The 25597-nt window shown below is 42.0% G+C and overlaps 1 protein-coding gene across 6 annotated transcripts in view; it reads right to left on the bottom strand.

Annotated features, from left to right (window-relative positions):
- BCAS4 (breast carcinoma amplified sequence 4) overlaps positions 1-20899 on the bottom strand; it is a 51326-nt gene extending 30427 nt beyond the window's left edge. Inside the window, exons 1-5 of one of the 6 annotated variants that reach the window (XM_068913031.1) lie at positions 20745-20892; positions 17414-17616; positions 12416-12487; positions 3976-4077; positions 649-783 (exon numbers count right to left, since the gene is read on the bottom strand). In XM_068913031.1, coding sequence (XP_068769132.1) covers positions 649-783; positions 3976-4077; positions 12416-12487; positions 17414-17428 — 324 coding nt within the window. In that variant the 5' untranslated portion in view covers positions 17429-17616; positions 20745-20892. Of the gene's footprint in view, positions 1-648; positions 784-3975; positions 4078-12415; positions 12488-17413; positions 17617-20744 lie in introns of all 6 variants that reach the window. The other 5 variants (XM_068913029.1, XM_068913034.1, XM_068913030.1 and 2 more) reach the window with 5 other exon arrangements.
- Between the last annotated feature and the right edge of the window lie 4698 nt (positions 20900-25597).

The raw sequence follows: 25597 nt of genomic DNA, 5'->3' as shown, positions 1-25597 counted from the left end.
TGTCTCTGAGAATTAAGCTTTGTCCTACATCTGCTGGAACCAAACTGGACTTTTCCTGTGATTGAAGCTGCCAGAGGTTGCTACAGCATCAGACAAGAATTGGAAGTGGTTCAGCTGTTTCTACATATTAATTGATACCTACGTATTACTGTCCATCCGGTATTACGCATACTGGCATGGAAGCTCCGTGGAGGAAAAGGAAGAGGGAAACAATGGCTGAAATGCAGAAGTGACAAAAGAGAGCAGGGAAGTAGCTGAGACTAGAACAAGGAGCTTGATAAAGATATGCTAAGACTGAAAACATGGTAGGTATCAGATCAAGGTGGAGAGAGAGGAATGGAAAGGATGAGCTCACAAAAGACTAATTGGAGATTGGGACAAAGAGCTGGAGGAAATGACAGATTTAGAGAAAGACATGGAAACTTAGAAAAGGATAACAGAGTGGAAAGACAAGTGGCACAGAGACAGACCTGGAAGAGAACAGGGACAGAAGGGACAAGGAGTATGTGAACTCCCTCCAGAGCCCACATCAGATCTCATTATCCCCGACTCACAACGTTCTTCTCTCAGCAAATATCACTAAAACTCACTGACAAAGAGAGTGTGCCTCATCCCCCTCTAGTGCTCATCAACTTTCAAAATACTCACATTTTTCAAAGAAGAGATAGTCGCACATTGAAATAATCTGCAAACACTATTAAGAAAGGTGCCATGAGTCTTCTCTGCTTCAAGCACTTGCTCTTCTAGGGAGGAAACATGGCGTGCAACCATTTTTACAAATGCCTATGGAGAGAGGGAAAAGCATCTAATGAACATCATTAGCATCTGCACTAAGTTTCAACACTACCCTAGTTACAGATGAGAAGTCAAAGAAAAGCCTTTGGTAAGATTTCAGAATACCCTATTACTAATTTGAATATCCAAAGGGCATATATTCAGAAGTAGACTACAGATATTTCCAGCCATTAGAAGAAAAATGACGTAAGGCTAATTTTCCTCCTTTTCTAAAGGCATGGTTTGACTCCCTCCTAAGCACACAGAGTAAGCAAGCACTTACAGTGTCTAAAAGTCTGGCAACGTTTCAAGACTGAAGTGAAGAGATCCTCAGAATCTCCAGGGCACAGCTACTACTAGTGGTAAAGACAAAGTGGCTGAAGCAGTAAGAGGGAGGAGAAAGCAGCGGAAAAGATAATGGTACATGATTTTGACTAAAAAAAGGTTGGAAATTATTGACCTAAAACATACATGTGACGTGTTCAGTTTCATTAGAAATGTGAGCCATAAGGTAAAGCCATTTAGAAAGTATACAGTACTTCTTTGCTCAAATACAGAATGATTTGTGAAGAGGTTCAATGTCCTATATTAACGACTAAGCTTCGCTCTTTTTTTTTTTCCTGAGAAGCTGAGCACTGCCCATTTTATTGATGAGGACAGTGAGGCAGAACAGGTAAATTAATTGCCCAAAATATATCAGCGGCTGCATCAAAATTAAAACCCAGTAGATCTTCTTCCTATTTAACCATTACACAACAGTGCTCCCCCCCCTTCTACTCTTGAGAGTTCAAGTCAATTTCTTCCCTGAAAACCCCCATGGATAAGCTTTAAATTTAAAAGTTGTAATTAAAGCATTAACTACTGCTCAAATTGCTAATAATCTTGTGCTTTCAGATTATTGCCATTACAGTGGGTAACGTTAGGGACAAAACTAACTTCTAATCAATTCAAGGCATTAGCCTCCTCTGAAAAGGCAAGAAAGCATCTCAATAAAACGTTGCTGTACTTTTAAATGCAACCTAGTGAGCCTAGTGCAGAGACTGGTGTTTTCTTCGCATTCCAAATCACTGGGTCCCTACGGCTGTATCAAGAGAATGAGGTGAGAGGGCAGGAAGGGTTCAAATGATAACAGAAACTTTATTTTCTCATAATGAAGACTTTTTTTTTTTTTTTTTTGCACAGACAAGGAATAATCTCATTGAAGTCAATGAGTCTCAAAATTTAGCATATGTGCTTACATACTCAGAGTTAAGTACCTTGAAGTGCTTTCCTCAAAAAGGTCTATTTTAGTGTGAATAGAAGTCCTGTCAAATGGTACATCCCCACGTTAATCAACAGAACAATACCAGCTGTGTGTTCAAAGGTGTTTCTGCTCATTTCAGTAAAGACTCGCTCTTTTGTTACTTTTTACTTTTTAAAAATATCCTCTGGTTAGCCTGGCTGAGCTAGCACACAGGAGGTGAAAGAGATGGATTCTACTCCCAGCTTCTGTATCATCAGTAAATTTGTAAATTATACAGTTACTTCACGATAGTCACTCAGAACACAATCTTAGCTGTTGACGATAGCACACAGTCAGAAAGAGCACAGCTTCAAATGACAAATGTGAGATATCTTTAGACTGTTTTATATTTACTCTGCGAAATCAAATAAAATCAGGGAACAACAGATTTCAGCTCCTGTAAAGTTACTGTCCACATGGAGAGGACTGGCATCAAAATCACTTCTCAGTTTTGAAAAGAATGTTCTCAAGGGTAGCTGAAGAACAACACATGGCAGTCAATTAATAAAGCAAAAACCAAGAAAATTTTTAGCGTATAATATCAATGGCAATTTTAAAATTCTTTCAAATTAAATGCTGAAGAAGCAACAGTTAAATATTAAGCATCAGTTGAAAAGAATTCTCTAATTATTAGCCAAAAAAAGTAAGGAGCTCTATTGCTTACCCATACTTTTGGCACAAGTAATTGCTGAGAGTTTGAAGTTTATTTTTCTGTTCAAAGACAAAAATAACCCCCCCCCCCCCCCCCCCCCAAAACCCGAGAAAAACGGAATTTTCAAAAATGCCTGGAGGAGTAAGATACTTCTAGAAACAGCTGGCTTGGCACCTGATTTAATTAGACGTTTTTCACAAGCCCAGGTTAAGTCCACGCTTAAGTATGTCCCTGATTGTCAAGTATGCTGAGAATCTAATAACTATTTTTTACACTAGGGTACTCAGTTATGAAAATTAGATAGGTTTCAGATCTGCAGGTTAACCGTTAACTTCCACTTTTGGCCTAAAACGCCTTGCCTCAGCTTCCTAACTGAAGCTTCCTCCTGGTGCTGTACCTGGCCATAAAACATGAAGTAGTTAGATAAACCTGTTATCAAGTGCAAGTGTAAAAATTCAAGCTATAAAAAGTGAATTGCATTTAAAGAAAACTTAAGAGAGCTCAGTCAATTGCCCTGTCCTTCCCAGCGTAATAAACCTCACCCAGAGGATACTACTTTGTACAGGAGCAGAGCTTGAAGCTTGAGAACTCCCTATCCAGAATTAATGCCACAAACAGTTAGCTTCTTTCACTTCTGAGTCAGTTAAAAGTGATTTAGAGCATTACACGATTTATCCTGTCATGTTTTAATTATAGTCTTTCCAGAGGCAAACTTGCCCTCAGTTGACATGAATTTTAATATACTGCTTACCAAATATGGTGAGGGCATCATCTTAGTGAGTCATATTGGCTTTCCTCATTCAGGATACAGTAAACACCAAAACAAATGCCGAAGAAAAGTGCCGTTCAGAGATTTCTCCGCTACTATGTTAAGACTGTTATCACTAACTTGAAATGGATATGTCCTACACTATATGCAAGACTTGAATTTTTAAGCTTATCAATGGTTTTACAAATATTTCTTCAAGTCACAAAACATATTAACATTATTAACATTATTACTAACATCAAAAACACTAGGAAGGCTTTCAATCTAGCACTAGGAATTGTAGAATCCACAGCAATAAATTATTCAATAAAATTCCAAAACCATAAGCAGTTACATGTACTAAACCATGGGTAAACATTACATTGATTTAAAAACAAACATAAAATCTAAGACAAGAGAGAGCTGTAAACATCTGAGTATTCTACACAAATACCTAGACAGTTAAGCTGTAATAAACATAAAAAGAAGAATGTACATCTTGTAACATAATTAACAAACCTCTAATTTATCAACTTTGGCATAGATGTGGTTCATTTCCATCACCTTGTCTTTAACTAGCGGAATGGTCTCGTCGAGGATCTGGGATGTATCATTTCTAATCTGCATGAAAAAAAAAAAAAGCATCTCACACAAAGATGAATCTTGATGATAAATGCTTCCCAATTTCTTTTACATGAACATTTCAAAGCACTTGTATTGAAAAAAAGATATCACAGAGGCCCTTCTAGAAGTATGCTATAAGGTAGAGACTGGGAAATGAACTTTCTCAACTAATCCACGAGACAACAAAACAACCAATAGTACGTGGCAGGACTCCCACATCAAAATTGCAACCAGCCCCCTCCCTCTTCTTTCCAAATTTAACCAGTGCACTTCAGTCATTTCCATACTACTGCTCCCAGGAGATTCCCACCTTCTGTAATAAAGTACTGTATACACAATGGACTTTAAAAAAAAAAAAAAAAAAAAAGCCTCTATTCCAACCTCCATGCTTTGATTGATTTTATTGGAGAACAGCTGATTGATACTTCTGATAATCAGTTTTGGAAAAGGATCTGAATTAGCCTATGGCAAATACTCCTACTTCAGGGGTGGCAGGAACATCACTTACCTATGAAGAGCTTCTAAAAGATTGTCTACACCTTTGCAATGCAGACTGGCACTAACACAGAAAAAAAAAAAAAAAAACAGCTGTCCTGGAATAGATCTTTCAGTACATCACTTTAAGTATCTTGCCTTCAGCAGGGGCTCAGGACTAGAGTTCTCGAGCAAGAATCTTCACCCAAAGTTACACCATAAGCACTTAGAGAAAGTCTCTCCCTAGTCCCTGTTAGTTTCCACAATAATAAGCGCCTTACAACAGGAAAGATTATATTTGTTACAACAGGGAAGATTATATTTGTTTTTGATATCCATGTGAGAGTCTGAACCTTATCTGAAATCCAGCTAAGCGTTCTGTCAGCAAGAGTTACCCCGTTTCCTATATGAACTACAAGCGTTTAGTTAGACATCCGTAAGATATACTTCCAATTACCAGACTACAGATAATGGAAGACACAAATAAATGATGGATAAGACAAGCTGGGAAACAGTCTTCCGCTCCTGGCTCAAGGCAGAGGTTTCACAACAGTTTACACCAAATCTCAGTCACTGCTCCTGCCGTCCTGCTCCTCACCCCTCTGTCTCTGGCTGTTTGCTCCTCCTCTACGCCTTGTGTTGGCTGGTGCCCATCAGATTTTGAAGAGAGGCAGTTCAGGTAGATGAATAGATAGAAGATGATTCCCTTTGTCTTGCTAGGTTAGCTTTCTGTTGATTAAATTTCCTGACCCAGTTGAGCATAGGATCAGTCAAATGACAGGGCTACACAAAGAAAAGGGGAACCTAGAGGAAGAGGAGCAGGACCACAGAGGGCTGTGCCAACCTAGACAGGCTTAAGCAGCTGTGGAAGCATACCATAAGCTACAACATACAAAAGCTGCTAGTCAGCACACAGCCAGCTCCCCACTGTCCATGGTGGCGGCGTGGGTAGAACAGATCTGGACAAAGGCAACAAACACAGGAACAGTACCAAATAGATACAGATTAGGCGATGAATAATATGCTGCATGCATACTTCAAAACATTTGCAAATGATCTCTGATAGAGAACAGCAGCCACTTTAGCAGCAATGGGAAGAGCAGTGCCAGGAGTAAGCAGCACATGTTCTGCATCCTATGCACTGCTGAACAGTTCTGTAGACAGGGGTGCTTGCACGAAGGTAATCAAGAGACAGCTGCATTTTATCAAGTATTTTCACATCCTTCTTACTTTACTTTGGCTATTAAAAGAAAAACACACACTTGCACTACTATTCTGATTAAGATGGCAGCTCAGCAGTCTTGGCTTCAGCAAAGCCATCAGCAACACAATGTTGGCTAAACAAGAACAGAAAAATGTGGTCAATGAAGAACAAAAACCCATAAAGGCAGTGGTACAGGACTAAACGTACTATCTTCAAACAAACACCATGCATTAACATGCACTAACACAGGTTCTGGCTTGAAAAAAATTTGAGAGCCCTTTCAAAAAGGAAATGGCAGCTAAGAACCTGTCATTAGCATTGCTCTGCTTCTGTCATCATCTTCCCTCCCAAACTATTAACACTGGAAACAGCAGCGAAACAGAAGCAGTAAAGAAATCAAAGGAGGAAAGGAATACAAGAAACAATCACCCATAAAACTGCTGAGAATCTGCTTCAAAACAAAGCAGCAGAGCTCTGCAAAACAGGATTCACAAATCAACTTCAAGGAGGCTTAAATTAAGTTCAGAGGGAGAGTGTCTCATAAGAGAGAGAATGTGGCAGTTCTATCAAAAGAAGCCAGTTCACTTCAGGCTTTGGTTTCAAGATGAAAACAAAATTAAGAAAGTATCCGGTAAGATACTCGAATAGGCACTCTAAGTAGTCAAACAGCTGAGCAGCAACCCATTGACAAGAGAAACAAGAGGCAGCTGAGCCCATTTCAATACAATAAGGTTTTTTTCCTCAATTAGAATGGAGTATAGGAGGACTTGGTTTGCTTCTGGACTACACCTGCTCTGCTCAAAATTTTAATATACTTAAAGAACAGAGGAACCGTTATCCCTTTAATGCCCTCTCTAAAACAGGTTTTTGTCCCAAGGACTGAGCTACAAGATATTCTTCTCTCAGGTTCACGGGGAAGAGCAAGGATCTTGTAGCTAGAATAATGTGAACCTGGAGTTGGACTAATACTGCAGAGAGTCTTCTGGGCATTTTGAGATTTAATTCAGAATCTGAAATCAAGCATAAGTGCCTGCTATAAAGCAATTTAATCCATGGACCATGTTTTACAAGGTCTAACACATACTTAGAAGTTTACTGACAGATATTACGACTTGCTTGTTGCGGGTTTTTTGGTTACTCTTTTCTTGTTTGTTTGTTTAAAGAAGTTGTGTTTTTAAAAGCCCACTATGAATAAAGCTTCATATACATAAAATGATGCACAGTAAGAGACTGTATGACATTTTCATTACCAGAATGAGTACATTTGGGTCAAGTGCTTTTACACTGCTATAACTGTTCCTTAATAGAAGATCACACATATCTATCAAAATAGCAGTAACTTTCTACTGTCCACAAGCCAATAGTTTCTCCTTCTGTATTACTGGTCTCAGCACTAGATCCACAGACATCTCCCGCAGCAGCTGACACAACTGTATATACAGACACACATTGTTGTCTTCACAGTATGCACTTTCATATCAAACGGAAAATGAGCACAGACCGTTGGGCAAGATCCCCGCAAATGGAGTCAGATTACATTTCCTAATGTTAAATAAAAATCTAAAGTGAATATAGAATAAAAGATTCAAAGCAGATGAATTCCAGGGTTGTTCTGTTGAATTCTTTTGGCTCAGTGGTAGCCAAAAAAACGCCTGTCGTGAAAGATACATGAAAAATTGACTGGTGATCTGTCTGAGGAGAGGTTCATACTCTGATCAACAACGTCAGATTAAAATTCAAGCCTGAAACTTCCAAAGGTAACAAACTAACATTGTCTAATATTGGTCTCCGAAAGGACTAGGGAAAAGCCACTCTTACAGCTAAATGCTAGACAGCTACTGTAAATATAAACACAGTTTGGGACATAGCCAGAACAAGGGAGATGTTGTACAGACCTAGTATAAAAAACTATGAACACAACAAGGTCAAAGCAGACATGGAACAAATCCGAACCATCTTTCTTTAATGGTAAAAACAAATAACCAACACAAGACACAGGAGAGCAGATTTTCCAGCAAGCAGTTTGTGATGAAAGGAAATGATATGCAAATATGATTCAAGAAGAGTCATTCTGCAGCAGTCTGCAGAACCACAGCGACAGAGGAGTTCAAGAGGAGTCAGCACGTGACAAAGGGAAACAATTCTCTTGGTATAGCAACCTCTCACGAGCCACAGAAAGCAGGACTGCTCTGAAACTCCGCATTATAAAACTAGATTTATTTCCCTTTGTACAATTCAGTTTACTTTATCTTGCTGCAGATTTAGCTGAGCGCTCAAGCACAAGCACCAGAGCACAGCAGTCCACGGAAAAAGCTTGTATTCCACTCAGTGCGGTTTTGCTATGCTAACTGGAGGAGGGGTTGAGGAGGGAAGGTTTGAGCTTTGTCTTCTAACAATTCAAGACAGTAAGACTAAGCACAAGGAGGAAGCAAACCAACAGCAGGAAAGTCGGTTAGAAGAGAGCACAACTAGAGTACAAATGATGAATTAAAACACAAAACAGGAATGGCATGTTGCGCGTACGGCAGTGACACCTGATCCTTGCATACACCACAGCTGAAGCTGTATCAGTTGAAATAAGCACAGATTCTATTACCTTGTATTTTATAAAAACTATTATTTTGTCAGGAAAAAAAAAAAAAGAATCGTAGCTGGAGCCACAAGTCAAAGACACTATGCAAAATCTAGCTGTTGCAAGGACTTGTTTGAAAGGATCTCGCTATACTCTTTTTTTGTCACTGATCCCATATGTTAACACAAAGTAATACTAAAGAATCACTGGTGAAACTAACCACTCGAAACTGAACAGCTCAGTGGTGAGAAAAGGGAAAACTGAGGTTGGTGTGTTCCTGGAGAGTTAGCAAACCCTAGCCACAGGAAACCAAACAAAACAACCTCTTCCTCTTCCTTTTTCTTCCTCAGTGATGAAACCAGGTTTCACACCTAGGGCGTCATGGAGGACGTTCCCAACCTGTAAGTCCATGAGATAAAGACAAACAGCAGCTGTTCCGTCGAACTGTGTTAAAGCAAAATTTAGAAACACATCATTTCCCTGGGACTAGTTCCGTGTGAACTAGTACCACCAACCTGCGGTCTTATAAACTGGTGGGTATGCTGAACATACATATTTAATAGAAAGAAAAGTATCACACATACAGATTTCTACACACCCACACATCCTCTTCAAGGATTAGAAGCCAAAGAAACTGGAGTAGTGAATTTCCACATGCAACTAAACCAGGTGTGCCTCTCTAAAGAGCTATCATTTTCAATCACACTTTCAGATGTACAAGACACACAAAGGTGAACCTACCAAGGTACCCAACTATGACAATAAAAATCATACAAGAACAACATGAACAAGAGTCTGGTTATAATAGTGAAACTCTTTGCCTTTGTGTCACTGGTTCAAATCATAGCTCAGTTAAGATCATAATTTGATAATTACACTTGAGTGGCTGTGAAGCCACTCGAAAGATGTTAATTCACTATGTTGAAGTCAGCACCCTAAGGAAGACATCCCAAGAAGTTAACAGACACTGTCATTCTCCTTGCACAATTTGTTCTTTGTAAGTGCTCCTTCCATGGCAAACATGAGGCACACCGATGCATATTTACATGATCGCACATTACATTATCTTACCCGCTATACAAGTAAGTGTCCATGTTAAGTGTTGTGCCTAGGCAGGTACAACTCATATAATCTGACCCTGGAACTAGTGGTTTTTCTTCCTAGCACTGCAGATCCAGGTTTATCACTGCAATATCCAAATCTATGCATTAAGAGTACCTACAAGTGAAAAGCAGTAGCACATTCAAAGGAGAAAAGCCAAATCCCTTTATGTGACTACCCTACTAAATATTCGATTGAAATAAGCAAGATTCCCCTTGCCTCTTGTTGGCATAGACAAAAGACCAAATCATTGCTATGCACAGAAACTGGAATCAACTCAAACACTACATTATCTTTATCAGATTCCCAGATACTACTTGATGTGCTGCTGAAAGGAACCTCACAGCGTAGGTATTGCATAGAAAGGCAAAGAATCAACATACTGACTGTAGCTCTTTGATATTCCCAGATAAGGTCAATAATCTGCAGACTAGCTAATTATTCACAGCCTGCAGGTGGTGGAAAAATGTTTTCATGGGCAAAGCAAAGATAACGTATTGAAACTAGGTTAGTCTTTTTTGTAGAAAAGGTTGGCAAGAGAGGAAGGCTCACAAGAGGTTTAAAAGCTCAACGGATCCATCTGAACAAGCTAACAATGTTCCGTATGCTAGAGCCAACAATGTAAGGTGCATGCCGGACTGAGGGGCAGAAGACTACAGCACACACAAATTCTTAGCCAAAACTCCCAAACTGAGAAGAACTGAGTGAATGAACTTAATAGTAAACCAGACAGAATACAATCAGCAGAGAACAGCAACTGATTCAAACCACTTGCTTTGAGCAAGCTGATGTCATACCACTGAAGCAATCCTCATCTTGCCAGAAAGAACTGAAAAGACTTCTTGGCCCAAGAAACCAGTCTCTCGAATTCTACATATTGTACAGACTAAATGTGCCATATTAGTGAATCTAAAGCTGACAAATATAAGCCAAGATGTATTAAAGAATAGACGGTGTGCTCTGAGGTTCACATGCTCCTTTCCAGCTATTTTTGTCAAAAGCTGAATGGAAAAGAACTGCTTAAACAGCCACTAATACTGAACCATCCTTTAAAGGCAGTTTTTTTTTTTTTTTTTTTTTTTTTTTTTTTAAGTCCCAGCAAATCATGTGCGTCTTTCACGAGCCAAGCTTTTGTTTCTTTCCATTCCCTATCACTTCTTCTGGAAGTAATGACACTTCCTTTCCATAAATAAAAAATGCCAAAAACAAATCGGAAAGCTCCAACAGAAGTCAAAAAGGATGAATAGCTTACCATACTGCTGACTGGCTTGCCTAGAACAAGGGTGGCCCCACTTCTCTTAAGCAGGGCTCACATTTAAGGTGTGAGATCTGTCCCATAACCAAACAGAAACTGTCATTAGCTAGCTGATGATATTTTACATAAACTGTGTCAAATTTATTAATGTGAGTTTTCAATAGGTTCTTGCAAACCACACGAGACTGCTTTGTGGCCAACTGTGACTTACGGCGTCTGCCCTTGTGAGTATGCACAGCATTTTTCCAAACCACGCTTGGACAAAAAGTGGAAAGATGCTTAAAAGGCAATACTGCATCTGTTCTGTGAACAGAAGACAACGTGCAGAAAGGCCAGCACACCAACACCTTTCATTTGCACTAAAGCTAGTAAAAATAAGGCAGGGAAATTGCTTTTCAGCTGCCTACATGACACTTGCTGCATAATTTTGTTATGCATCCCATTGCTTCATTTTGCTTGTCCCTCTCCACTTATCTGTGCAATTCCTAAGAATCATCCAACAAAATAGCTCTTAGGCTACAAGTCACTAAGGAGACGCTGGCTGGTCACTATTAGTACATTCAGTACTTTCGCAGTACGCCAGTGATCACTGCAGTTGCCAATGCCACGTACGTTATACAAGATGCTTCTAAAGAGGCAAGAAAAAATGTAACTGCTAACAGAAGGAGAGATGGTCTGCACATTAGGCAACAGAAGTCCCTCTAAGTAAACCTGGTCCCTGCTATCTGAACTAACACTCTATGAAATGCTCAGGAAGAGTTAAATTGTGGTACCAGTAATTTTAACGTAATTTTTACTTTTTTCTAGCTTGAGAAAGGAAAAGTTGACTGCAGGAACGTCACACATTCTTACTTTTTACACGGACACTGCAAATCACATAGCCTTCAGACAGCGTATCTTAACGCAGAAAGCTTGGGGGGGTCAGCCGAACAGTAACACCTCTTGCTCTACACGGCCTACCACAAACCATTAGGCCCTGGCAGCGGCTAAGGCACACGATCAGTCACAATCTCATTACTAGCTTGCGCTCCCCACTCAGTTATTCCGTTTATATCAACTTCTCGTTTGTATTCGGGTCGCAGGCTCTGAGCACAAGTGACTAGCTTGCCGCACGCGTCCAGCGCCTCGCCCGGGAGCCCTTCGCCCGGGACCGCGAGCGCTGCCGCGACGCACGCGCTGGCCAACAAACGACATCGCGTCTGCCCGCACCGCTGCCTCGCAGCGGCCCCGCTGTCGTCGCTCCGGAGCGGTCTTCCCCTCAAGCTTCACAGCACAGCTTGGGTGAGGCAGAGGACCGGGCCAAAGGCAGGACTGTTCTAGAACGTACCCTCCGCCTCCATCTCTGGTCTGTTACTGAGCAGCACACCGGGAGGGCAGAACACACCCCGCGCGGGCGAAGGAAAGGCAGGAAGGAACCAGCGAGGCCCCCAGGCGTCTGCCACCTGCGCAGGCCCCGGCGGCGCACCACCACCACCACCACCACCACCACCACGGCGGCGGCGGCCGCCTCCCCGCGGGGCCCGGCGGGCGGCGGCCGGGCGGCCCCGCCGCCCGCCCCGTAGCGCCACCTGGCGGGCGCGCCGCCCGGCTGCGTGCGCAGCGCCGCCCCCCCGCGGCGGCCGCGCCGCCAAGATGGCCGCCCCGCGCGCGCCCTCCCCCCGCCGCCGGCTGCCGCCCAACGGCGGGCAGCGACGTGGCCCCGCAGCGGCCCGCGGGGGCGGGCACCCACCTGGTCCGTCATGCCGCAGAATTCATCCAGCCGCCGCAGCAGGTCTTCAATGGTTTCTTCTACTTCTTTTACCTGAACAGAGGGAGGAGAAGAAGAAAAAAAACCAAAACAAACAGACAGGCACATCAGTTCAGGTCAAAGGGCTGTTGCGTCTAGTCCCCAGCTGCATCCATGGCAGCTGGGTTTTGCTTCAGGAGAAACCTGGGAAGGCAGGGAAATACCACCACTTCAGGTGGCTGTTATAAGGCCTGATGCGACCTCAGCCAACCCGTGGAATTTCACAGCTGCCAGGGACCACCACCACCACCAGCAGTTCCAGGCGCGCGGAGCGGCTTCTGGTAACAGACCTAAACTCTCTGAAGCTCTTGGGGGTCACGTTTTAACCCCAAAGGTTTAGAAACTACTCTGCTTACTACTTTTTTTTTTTCCTTCCTCCCCTCATGTCAAAGCAAGAGTCTGTCTGAGGTTTCACAGGAAGAGCGGGCACACAAAATCGCAAGACTTGAGATAAAAATCATGTGAAGGTTTGAGAGACACGCTAGATCCTGTTTGCTAGCTCCTGGTATCTTCTAGCCACGTTACTACGAAGTATCTCACTAACGTCCACCTTTACATCTTCATGCAAGGTGTCTTCATGCATCTACCTGCAAGGCGTTTCAAGTCACAGACCCTACAATGAGTTTTCTGCAAATGGGCTTTAAACCTTTAAAGTCAATGGGTATTTCAGCAAAAGTTCCTTTATAAACATCTCGTCTAAGTTCTGAAATGGAAAGGTTTATTCTAACATTTGCACTTGGACAAAGATAACAACACATGATTTTTATTATGAAAGCCAACGGGAAGTTACAGCCCACGTTATTCACTGAGAAAAAAGTTGTTTTAAAAAAAAAAAATCTATTAGCAAATACCTAGAAGAAAACACTGACTATTCTGAAGCAGATAAAATGTTATGAAAGAAAAAAAAACATAGAAGGGCTGTTTTGGACAGCTACTATAATGTTTCCCCATATCAGAAAAGGAGCAGATACTCAGAACTCCAGAAAAACTCTCAACAGCTAGAGGTGTGTCCGAAGCCAAGAAGCCTGTCATACCTGCTGTCTGCAGAGCGAAAAAAGCTGATGGACTGTTGCTCTTAAATGAGCTCTAGAATTCAAGATTGTTGTTCACAAAATCCCAGTAAAGTGGTGCAAACTAAAACTCTTTTCACCTGAAAGTATAGTTAAGGGAACTGCAGTGGCCTCTGAGATTCAAATTGCAAAGTGCAAGATTCAAACTGTAGTCTAGCACTTGGGCTCATTCTAGGATTTTTTGCCACTCATAAAAGCGTCCAACGTCCTCCCAAAACAGAGAAAAGTGCTCTTGCCTGAAACAGTGTGACAAAGAGAGTTGCTTTCATGTAAAGGGCATCAGATAGAAGAAAGGATGCAGGAAGAAAGAGAACAGGTAAGACGACAAATGCACTTTGTCAGCAAGGGGTAGGATAGAAAATATTAGACTCCAAGCATTTTTAATGTTACGGTAGCCTAAACTTGGTTCAGATTGAAGCAAATAGTAAAATAAGAGCAATGTACAAGTATGATCACCCCAGAGGCTGTGCTTTGCATGGACTGAAGACGGTCACTATGGCATGCAACTCCTCTTTTACTTTACAAAAACTATTCCACGTAAACAAGAGAACACATTATTCTCTACAAAGCCTGAATCAACTTTCCAGCACAAAGAACGTGTTCTCATGTCTTGGAGACCTATTTGCAACCAACTTCTGTAGCAGAAAAGATTTAAGGGAACAATTTCAGGTATGGAGGTAGCCCAGGAGGCGGCTTCTGCACCAACAGTAAGAAGATGGTAATAAGGAAGGGGAAAGCCTTTTGCCAGAGAACAGAGGAGGAGCAAAGGAGAAGCAAAAGTCATTAGTGAGGCCATATAGTATGTGTATCACTCTGGAAAGGGTGTTCTGAAGAGGCTGCTGGAAGCCATCCAGGAATGAATCACAAGAACCCAGGAGACAAAATCCATCATTTAAAGTGTGAGTACTATTCCAGGTCTGCACATCATACAACTGGAGGAAGGACTCAACTCCTAAGACAATTACGCCTCCAGGATAGTCACATAAGAACCTCAGTGAACAAATTAAAATTCCTGCTATATAACATAACTGTGATTGAACAGGTTTAGCAGTAGCCAATTTGACATAATGAACTTCTGCTTATCAGAGGAATGACAGTTAATATTTAGGTAGCAACACCAGATAAACATGCAGAATAGAGCAACTGTAGAATTGTAACAGAAGTGACGTGGGTTAAAAATTTTGAACTAATTCACTCTAAAGATGTGTTCACACGTAAGAAAGTCATCATCTTCAACATATATCAAGTACTTCTGCTATAATTCTCAATCTTCTCTACAAAAAGCTTTTTTTTTTTTCCTCACATCAGAAGAACAAAGTTATCCCCAGCAATCTGCAAATACATGAATTAGTGTTACTGTTTATAGTGACAATGGGACTGTGAGAGGCTGCAGTGGACAACTGTCACTGCTGTAGCCTTCTTTGTTAGCACAAGATAAGATAGCGCTTACAAAGCAAGGACAGTCACGTCTAAGAACAGTGCAGTCAGATTCAGGAGAGTGATTCAAAGATCAGAAAGAATAAATTATGATACCCCAATGAGGAAGGGAAGGGCAATAGAAAACCTTCAAGCACATGGATGAAATAGGGCTTGTTTCACAAGGGCAACAACGCACTACCAGGCTACAAAAATGAGATCAGATTTATACATCTGTGGTAGGTTGAATTAGACTCAATATATTCTCTATCTTACCTGGCATTACATCTTCTACAAGTTGAAATTCTCAATTTCATTTTACAGATAGTCAAATTGAACCATAGAAAAGTGTCTTAGGTCACACCAAGTCAACAGCACAAAATTAAGAGGAGACACCTCAGGCAAATGCTAAAACTTACAGAAGGAATCCATCAATTCATCAACCCATCTACCTAGATGAGGACAAAAAGCTCCTGTGAAAAAGTCCTTCTCCATCCTCCCTCAAAGAGCCCCAAATCCATAGATATTATAGTTTTACCAAAGAAAGTGCTTGCTGTAAGCTTTCTGCATAGGAAACATGCAACATAACATGTGCTGAGCAGCACAAACTCCAGCTTAGGTACTGCATATGAAATTCAGTGAAAAACATTTTAGTTTTCTTCTAGCTAAAAAGGTTACTGTTTACATAACATTAGAAAAGCACATAGCAAAGAAGAGATGGAACTGTCACTGTAACTTACACTGTGAGGGACCCTACTTCCATCCTCTTGACAACAGCACCTTAAACAGTAGCAGGGCAAACCCCGTTGCGTTATAGGAACTGTGTGAAGTGAGGTAAATAGCAATAAGGGAAAAAGTGTCGTGAACAAAAACATACGCTGCCTTAGACATGTCAAAATTACTTTACTTTTCATTTTATGGTTTTGATAGGAAAGCTAAAGTTTAAAAAGGCTTCAATATTCAAGTTGCACACTGCTCATAAGCAACTGTTTTCTAAATCTTTAATATACTTTCTCTATTGCATGACCATAACGTTTTCTGGTATTAACACTGCTCATGACTTTGGTAACAAGAAAGATCAGGAAGAAACAGGAGTTCTCAGTCACTTTATGTTGTTAATGGCCACGTTTAATTTATAAATAACTTTTAAGCACTGAGTCTGAGAATCTAACTTCTTGAAATGAAGCCCTCATAAAGCAGAACATCACCATTTCCAGCTTTTTTGTTAAGTTTATTTTACAGCAGAGCAATCCCAGTGGGTGGTGCATTCATCAGATGGCCTGTAGAACAATTCTATCAAACTTCCAGACGTTTCTTGGCAAGTCTGTGCACAGTCACCTTCACAGGCCTGAAGCCACTACCTCAGCCGTGCCTTCAGGACTAGCACATTTGACAAAAAGAGATGGTCCAAAATTGATACCAGATTCACAACTTTGAAAAGACTAGGTAAAGGTAGCAGTCGTGAAATGCATGACTGCAAAGCAGGTGTAAATTCTATTAACTCAATAGATTGTGCATTAAAAAAAACACCCGCCTAAATAAGTTGCATTAGCCCTACAAAGTACTGCTGTTTTCTGACTAAACCTGCAGACATGCTTCAGGCAGGTAGCTTGCTGACATTATTAACCCTTCTAATATATACCATGAGCATCTTGCATTCATAGCGTTCATAAAAAAATCAACTGCTGGTATAGCAAACGTTACAGGACAACAGCAAAGTTTATTGACTTATCTTATTCTTGGAGGTGTCAATTCAAAACATATATACAGTCCTTAATCTTTACTGTAAAAAAGTGTCGTTTAGCCTGAACATAACAAAAGTCAACAAGAACAAGAGCCAAGAGAAAAGAAATGCAAATAAACAAGTCAACACTTTTTCTTTAAAAACATCCTGCTATAAAAGTAAACTAGGCATAAACAAACCCAAAATCTTAAGGTTAAAAAGGACTCAGCTGCAAACATTCACAAATGACCTGGATCTGCTGAAAGAGGAAAAAGGGGGCTCGGTGTATTAGGCTTAGGGGCTCGGGGTATTTACAATACCTTCAGAAATAGCTAAGAGAGGCCCGTTAGCAAACTGCAGTATAAACAACATATATTTACCATCATCTGTAATTAGGTATTTACTAAGCAGACAATAACCAGCTCCTTCCAGGTGATTACAGAACTGACTGTATGTTTATCATTAAGATCTGAATGAAACCCACTAAACACCTTTCAGAGTTACAATGAAAATATGGGGTGACAAGTGTTCCTTTGCCAGGACTGTAATTTTACATCACTTTAAAATGATATAAACTGGCACTGACATAAAAGTAGTCTGCCTTCTCCCATCAGCTGCTTATGCCCCCCAAGCCAACCCTTTGCATGCGAGACCACAAATGTTCACACAGTGAAATGAATCTGGAAAGTCGTCTGGTTTAAGAACTAATCATTGATTTCTTTGCCAAGTCACTTTAGCTGTGATCATTTCTCCAATTCAACTTGTTACCCAGTGATGTTAAGGTTAGCGCTGAGAAAAATGCATGTAGCTACGGGATGAGTGACTTCGGGTCTTCCAAAAGCGCTGTTAACTTATTGTGAAGCCTTAGCCAAACACACAGCAGTGCCACTTCCAGCTGGCATTTTAATGCTCCCTTCTATCCACTCTTGATTCTCCTGTTTATTTAAGAACAGGACAGAAAAGAAAACAAAAAGAAATTAAAACCACAGCTTCATTTTGTAACCTAGAGGGGAAAAACGTGCAGTCTAGCTTTAAGGTTAGCTTTCCTTTCAGACTTTCTTTTAGGTAGTATATACTATACCCATAGCAATATCCCTTTCTCACCACTTCCCTTTAAATGTCTTTGTTTCGACCCCAATCTCCACCCCGCTTTTTTCCAAGCCTAGATAAACCTTTATATCTCCCCTCAGCGCTACTACTTTGGTTTTGCCTCCACCTCAGTGTTATGCTCCCATTCAACATTGAAACTATTTATCTGCTTTTCCCCAGGAAATTTTATTTTTTTATTCCAAGCTCTCTCCTTCATCCAAGAATTTGGGTCAAGTATTCTATCCTGTGAACCCTTCAGGGCCACAATACATCAATACAGTGCTGTGACTTACTGCACTTTGTTAAGGAACATAGAAAAAAAGAATGAGTATTAGGTCTCTTCTACAAAGTTTTCCAAAAAACCTTCTGCTTCCACTCAAAAATTTAAGCTGCCTTTGTCAGAGCTTGAAGTGTTCTCCTGCCACGTGTCCCGCCTGAAAAGGTAGGCATAGAAAACTTTAAAAATAGCCAGAGCAGAGAACTACATTTCTCTTTATAATCCGATAAGCTCAAGCTTCATTATATTGCAAAATTTCAGTACTTTTGAAAATTAACATTCTTCAGTACAATTTCCAACTGTGCCAGCTTCAGAATACTAAAAATAACCCTATGAGGGGAAAACATCAATCAGTGTATAAGAAGAAACAAAAAGAACAGAACAGCACTCACAAGACAGCCATATTTCAAGGTGAAAACTAAATCTGAGAAAGTCTTACACAACTATTTTAGGATACAATCAAATCAGGCAGAACGATACTATGTCATGCAGCATATGCCTGAAAAGCTTTCTCTTGGCAAAATCTTCTATTGGACTATGCAATACCTTGTTTTGCATTCTTCACTGTTGTGGTTTCATTTCCTATAACTGTTTTACAAAATTAAAAATCATAATATCAGGAATTACCTACTAGAGGAAACTGCTATTGCAGTTCTCCCCACAAAAAGGAACTGAAAGCCCTCATTCTGATTTCTGCAATGCTATTCACGATATGCAATGCAGCTGAGCCAGCAAGGCAAGGCCCATAGGAAGAGACACTTAAGAACATTCCACAAATGCTGTGATTAATCTATGAGTATCCAGTTTATAATTTAAAATACCCAATTTATATCATTGCTTCGAAGAAGCTATCAATATGTGCAAGAATCAAGAGGGAATAATAGTATGAAAACAAGTGTTTTATTTCAGCTGAAGAAGCCTGAAGGAAATAGAATGACTTGCAAGTAGCAAAGAGCACAAGTTGTTTTCTGTATTTCTTGTAAGAACTAACAGGCTTGGTGCTCAGCTACAAAAAAAACAAGCAAACAAACAAACAAAAAAAACCAGTCTGCTGCCCAGCGCTATACAGGGAATTTGTTTCATTAATTGGCAGGCCATCTTTATTTCTTATTTAACACCAACATAAGCAGAAAAAACTTTATAAAACCAACAAAATCGAAACAGCTTGCACTAACTAATGCTTTAATGAAACTTCTCCCCTGCTAAGTAGTTCACTTTCCACTGTCATGCCAACTGAGCTTGAAAATTCATTTTTGTAATTGTTAATAGCATTAAGAATACTTGCTTCTGGTCTGCTACAGATATGTAGATTACTAATAAAGTGGATCTGAATCCAGAAGTAAAGCAAAACCTGTCAGTGGTTTAACCACATGAAAACTATGTGGACATCAAGGACTAAGCACTATATCATCTCCTTGAAAACGCTAAACAGAAAAACAAGACAAAGATCTGAAGACTTGGATGTATGTAAGCAGTCTCATTTATTGCAAACCACCGATAACCACATGTGGGAAGAGGAAATTGATAGAGTGACGATGTGAAGGGAGAGCTACAAGGTAAAAAATACTCTGAACAGTGAATCTGAAAGAAAGTTTTCCCGCTCTTCTTTATCACTTGGAGGTAATAACATTAACATTTTACTGCCAAAACGAAGGAGGGGAGGGAGAGCTCATTTAAAGGCAGTGATCTATGACTATTTTTCCCTTGACAGGAGGAAGCTTTCAGCTTTCACTAACGTGCCCAAAGAGAACATCATTCACCTTCAAGTGAGTCAAGCAGCTAGCTACGAGGCAGAAAGGGGGATACTCCCAGTTGTGCTCTACTTCTCTCGGTTTTCATAGAGACTTTGTCTCTGCTCTTTTTTTTTGGGGGGGGGTGGGGGGAGGGAGGTGGAGGGCAAGTCTCAGCCCAAAGTACAACTTGAAAGCCTCCCTCTTTGCTCTCGGGGATCTAAAACGTCCCCTACATCCCCAATACCCTTGCAGCCGTGCACGAGCAGCACCGTCACCACCCTGACGGAGCCGAACAGCCGGGCACCGCGTCGGAGGGTAACCAAACCCAACCAAGATCCTCCAGCCACGCATCGTTCCTCCTAAGTCCCGTCAGCGCTCGGAGCCCGGCCTTAGCGGGCTTGGCCTCCCCCAAAACGAACTGCAGCAGCAGCAAGCACAGCCACCTTCATTCAAAAAACAGGCACACGGTTACTCGAGAGCTCAGCAGCAGCTCAACTTTGCCCAGCACTGCATCCCAGACACGGGAGACCTGAGACTAGGCCCTCCTCAGCCGGAGGGAATGTAAACAAAACACAATAAAAAAGGGGGAAAAAAAATAGCAGACGAAAAGCGCAGCGGGCAGCAGGCGGGCCCGGGACTGGGGCGGGGGGGGAGCTCCCGGCGCACCCCGGCACAGCCAGGCGGCTCCGCTCGGGAGGAGCCGGCCTCGGCGAGAGCCCCCGCAGCCTGGAGGGGGGCAGAGGAGAGCGCCGGGGCCGCGGTGCGCCCGCCGCCGCGCCGGCAGCCTCGGCACGCACGACGGGGAGGTCGCCTTCCCGCCGCCCTGGCCGCCTCGGGGACCCGCCGGCGGCCGGGGCGCTGCCCTCAACCGTCGCCTCCGACCGTTACAGCCGGCGCCGCGCGGGACGCGCCGAGCCCCCCGCCAACGGCCCGCCCCGGGGCGGCAGCGGCCCCTGCGCCTTACCTCGTCGCCGGGCGGCGGCGTCAGGCGGCGGGCGAGGCGCCGAGACCCGCTCTCCGCCGCCGGCCGCAGCATCCCCCTCCGCGGCAGCTGGCCGCCGGTGCCCGGCTGAGCTCATGGCAGCCTCCGCTCCGCCCCGCCCCCGGCCGCCGCTCCTCCCCCCCGCCCGGCCAGCGCCGCCGCCTCAGCGCTCGCCGCGCCCGCAGCCCGGGCTCGGGGCGCCACCCAGCGGCGGCCGCCACAGCGAGGGGGGCGCGGGAGCCGGACGCGTAGCACCGCCCCTCGCCTGCGGCCCGGGCGGGAAGGGCCGCCCGTCAGCGCTCTCCCTGAGGGCAGGGCCCGGGGTGGACTCGGAAACGTTGCTGGAAAGCGGGGCGAGATTTCTTCAGGGCGCTTCACTCCTCAGGAAAGAGGCAGGAGAAGCCGTACCCCCCCCCCCCCCGCAGACCTTTCCCTTCGCCGGGAGAAGCGGCGACTTCCCCTGCTTTCGCCACGCACACGTCTGGCAGCATCACGCGCAGACCTCGTTCTCATGCTGACGGTTTCATCTGCCGTTGTTAAAAGTCCCGTCCTTCCAAAAATGTTTTGCTTTAACACGCCTGTACTGGTACCTAGAGGACAGAGGCCAAGGTACTCAGTGACCAGAGGCACGGGACTCGATGTCTACCTCTCATGGCCGAGGGGGGCTGAAGGCTGCAGCTGAAAACGCATCTTTACAGCGCTCAGAACTTCTCTACGCCTTACCATTCCCTACGTGCAAAGCGAGCATCGAAATGACTTATCTAAGCTATAGAGCCAGTCTGTTTGCGCTAGGCAGAGCAGAACGCAGGTGCTCTGGCCTCCCACCCCTTTTAAGCCACAAACACATCCTTTCCTTCCCCTGAGGAGGGGGCTCCGAGAGGCTCTCCAGCAGCCTGTAGCTCGCTAGGGATCTTCTTAAGCCTTCTAGATGCTTCACCACTAGAGAAGATGCTCTTTCTTGCACTAGGCTCCCTTAAAATGCAATCTTAAACTGAATTTTAGGGCATTTTAAAGAAAGACATGATCAAGAGAGCAGTCGAGGCAGAGAGAGGCATCTGTCCTCAGTTTCGTAATGGTTTTTCCTCCTGTGGGCAGGAATTGGGGCCTATTTGTGCAGAAAAATTGAAGTTTGCAGGGGAGTCAAGCAGACTCTGTGGTGGCAGGGACCTAAAGCAGTACAGGGTATTTCACATCAATCAGTTTGAGACATTATCTGATTTGAGAAGTTTTGTCTGCAGACAGTCCCAACTGCAGGAGAGGAAAATCCATTAGAAATTGTGTAAAGATGAAATCTGCACAAAACTAGATAAAGTATTATCCACTTTCCTGAAGAAACTAGAGCGCTAGTTAGCACTGGAGCACTGTTCAAAAGCATGGTTATTAAAAACACATATATAAAACTAGCTTTGAGTGCTTGCAGAACACGAGGCCACAAAAGGCCCGCACTATCATCTAAAGCTTTTATTGGCTTTGCATAAGACCAAATTACTGCAGAAGAATGGAGGAAATTTACATTTAGTTTATCATGAGGAAATGCCCAGTTTATAGTGGTTTGCTGAGAAGATTAAAAAAGCCAGGCTTGAAGAGATACCAGAAGCAAGGGGGGGAGGGGGGAGGGCAGGGGGAGAGAGGAGAGAAGGCAAGCAGAGCTAACATAAGCTGTGTAGGGCTCTCCCCCAAATCCTTTCTTGAGATTAGGGACGACCAGTGATCTAAGTCTGTGATCCTGAACACAAAAGCACTAGACAGACCCTTTTAAACAGTACTGTAGTACAAAAAATAAAAAATCCACCTTACCTGAAAAATCATAGGGTATTTTCAAATCCAGACCTTCCATTGACCATTACCACATAGAAGGGAAACGCACTGCATCTCAGTGAGTAAGTCTCCAAACATTTGGAGTTTGTTTCAGTTGCAAACTCCAGCTCTAGGAAGATTTCTCTTTATGTATTTGCACAACCATTAACAACCTAGGCCTGATCTCTGCTGAGGCAGTTAGGTATCATTTATGCTGTAGACTCTAAGAGGTTTGTGTTCTGTTTTTGAGAGAAATGGTTCTACCAGTGAAAGATATGCACCAGGTTAAACTTGAACTGAGCTGAGGTTTTGAAAAGCATATGTGGAAAGCTTTAACAACAGACCAGAAAGGAACGTGCTTAAATTCTGTTCTACATCACAGAATCACTGTTGTGACACAAAGTTATCTATGATAGGAGGAAGTGTGTCAAGACATATGTTAAGAAGAAACACAAGAACTCGGGGAGAGTATCAAGAAAAGGCTTATCAATAAGATCTACTAGACTAGGAATATTCCCAAGAGAAATCAGAAAAATCTCACTGCTGCAGTTATGGGACAATACTGAACAAACAGGAATAGTAGGAAACCTTCATTGGTAAGTTCTGTTATCTTAGTATCATATTATCTTCATAATAAAATTAACAGGTAGTATATTTTCATTTTTAAAAAAATCTCATTGAGCCCTGGTTACAATTTAGTGTTGTACATCTATTGTATTCATTAATGCACTAACAAGCAGTTCTGGATTTAAATTTAATCACAGAAGTCAACATTTACTTTAAATGCTTTAGAAGCCAGACACTAAATGAGATCCCTCCTGATTTCATGTTGGCTATACCATCCATGTGAGCTTTAGCATTGACATACATGAATTATTTATGAAGGAATTTCTCTTGAGCAGACAGCGCAGGACAAGCCACACATTGCTTTTCTATTTCTGTGACCAAACGGCTTCATGACCTCTGTGTCTCAGTTTCTCTACCTGTAAAGTGAGGATAACACGTCTATCTTCACTCTCATAACAATTTATCTGTATAAAGCAGAGTCAAAATACTAGGACAGCCATTTGTTCAATCACTCTCTTTTTTTCACGTTACTGACTGTGTATGATATGACTCAGATCTTAACCAGTTTTTCTACGTTATACAGATTCAGTGTAGTAACCACTGGAAGACTTTTCCAAAGACAGTAAACAGTGCTTAATAAAATCCCCAAATTGTCTTTTACAGGTAGTTTCAACATTAAGTTTTAGCTCATTTATGTTTAATTTTGCAATAAGAGATCTACCTCTCCCATTCTTTCACAGCAAAGGATAAAAAGAGTACAAAGGACATAATAGCAAGAAGATACTACAATTTACAATTTCTGGATTATAAATTCCAACCATGTATGTAACCTCATGTAATATTCAGAGAGTCACAGAAATCTATATTTATATATTCAATGCTTTATCCTCAGTAGTATAAAAATTCAAAGTCCTTTGCATCTTCCAGTAGGAGGATATGAGAACGCTGCAAATCTTTACTGGGAGTACCTGGAATAATAGCAAAGAAACAAAAACCCTAGAAAGTTATATTGTTATAGCCATGAGGATCTAAAGAGAGAGGCAAGGCTTGCAAATAGGGATAGTGTATTTTATTCAGCCACCTAATATAGCTTAATATCCTAGACAAACTTTTGGCTATTGAAAAATTAAGTATTCCCTTTGCCGTGTGCTAGGACAATTATATCCTTCATTAGCATATCTATTTGCTTCCTACTTTCTGCTTTCTTATTTACTTAGCTCCATTTTGTCTCACAGCTGTGAATAAGTAGGCCACTTATTTTCAGAACTGATTTAGGCATGCCAGATTATGACACACAGGATTTGTCTTTTGTATAAAAAGACTTTACTGGTGTGGCTGCAAGCATGAACCCCTGCACTGAATGAAGCCCCTCCCTTCTCCAGCTTCTTTCACGTTTTCTGCTATTTTCATCTGCCCCTTGAACTCCGTTCCTTACCTCTGAACATTGTCAAGTTTTCTGTGCCAAAAAAAAAAGCGCCATATCAGTAACTAGGTATTATCAGATGCTCAAAAGAAAGCGCTCTGAAGAAGTCATTGCATCATAAAGAACAAATACCATGCTTTCCTATGGAAAGCAGAGATGGCTGCAACAAATAAGCTTTTGCATACTTTCTTACTTATAACATCATGTAGGGCCTGATGCAAGTCTTTATCATTGATGAAATGCAAAGTATTTCTTTTTACTTTCAGATAATAGAGTAAGGGTTCAAATAGAAAGGAATGCTAAGTGGAAAGACTGGAAATTATCTCTTATTAATGACACTCCTAAATTGCTGTAATAAAGATTATATAAGGCTGGTAAAATAGCACAACACTTCAAATCAGTTTGTGCGTCATATTTCTAAAGTACTTCTAAAAATCAAGTGTACTGCTTTTAGTCCTTATACAAATTTATCTCCTTTTTGAGAGGGAAAGTACATAAGCGATCTATCATAGCTGTATGAGGAGTCTGAGTTCTTAAATTTGGCTACTATCTCACCTCTCCAAGAACCAGCTGTACCATTTCTTGCATACTTCTACAGCATTTAAGAACAATACTGTTACTGTCCAATTGATTTTTTCCTTCACGCTAGTATTGGAAACCATTTATGAAGCTACCTTAAAGCTGGTTATCCCACTTCAGCGTTACCACATGCCAGTATTAAATAACAACGTATGAATATTGATACCTGTATTGCAAGAAATATGTAGACCTTCATCAGAAGCAATGCAAGCAAGTCTGATACTACAGTATCACAGCTAGTTTCAAGATAAGAAAAAAATGTCAAGGGTCATTTAGCACTGAATTGCTTCTTTCTCCTGTTGTTATACCAGGGAGGGGAAATTTTCAGCTGAAAATCCTAGCAAGTCTTCATATCTGCAACTATACATGAAGAACTTCAAATTCCATAAGATACAGCGACAGTCCTAACATCTTGTTAAGAGCTTGTCAGGTCAAGAGTTAAGTACTGTTGGTATTTGGAAGACAGATA

Source organism: Struthio camelus, chromosome 18 (assembly GCF_040807025.1).
Source record: "Struthio camelus isolate bStrCam1 chromosome 18, bStrCam1.hap1, whole genome shotgun sequence".
Lineage (NCBI taxonomy): Eukaryota > Metazoa > Chordata > Aves > Struthioniformes > Struthionidae > Struthio > Struthio camelus.
Note: the sequence above shows the minus strand (reverse complement) of the source record. Positions and strands in the feature narration are given on the sequence as shown.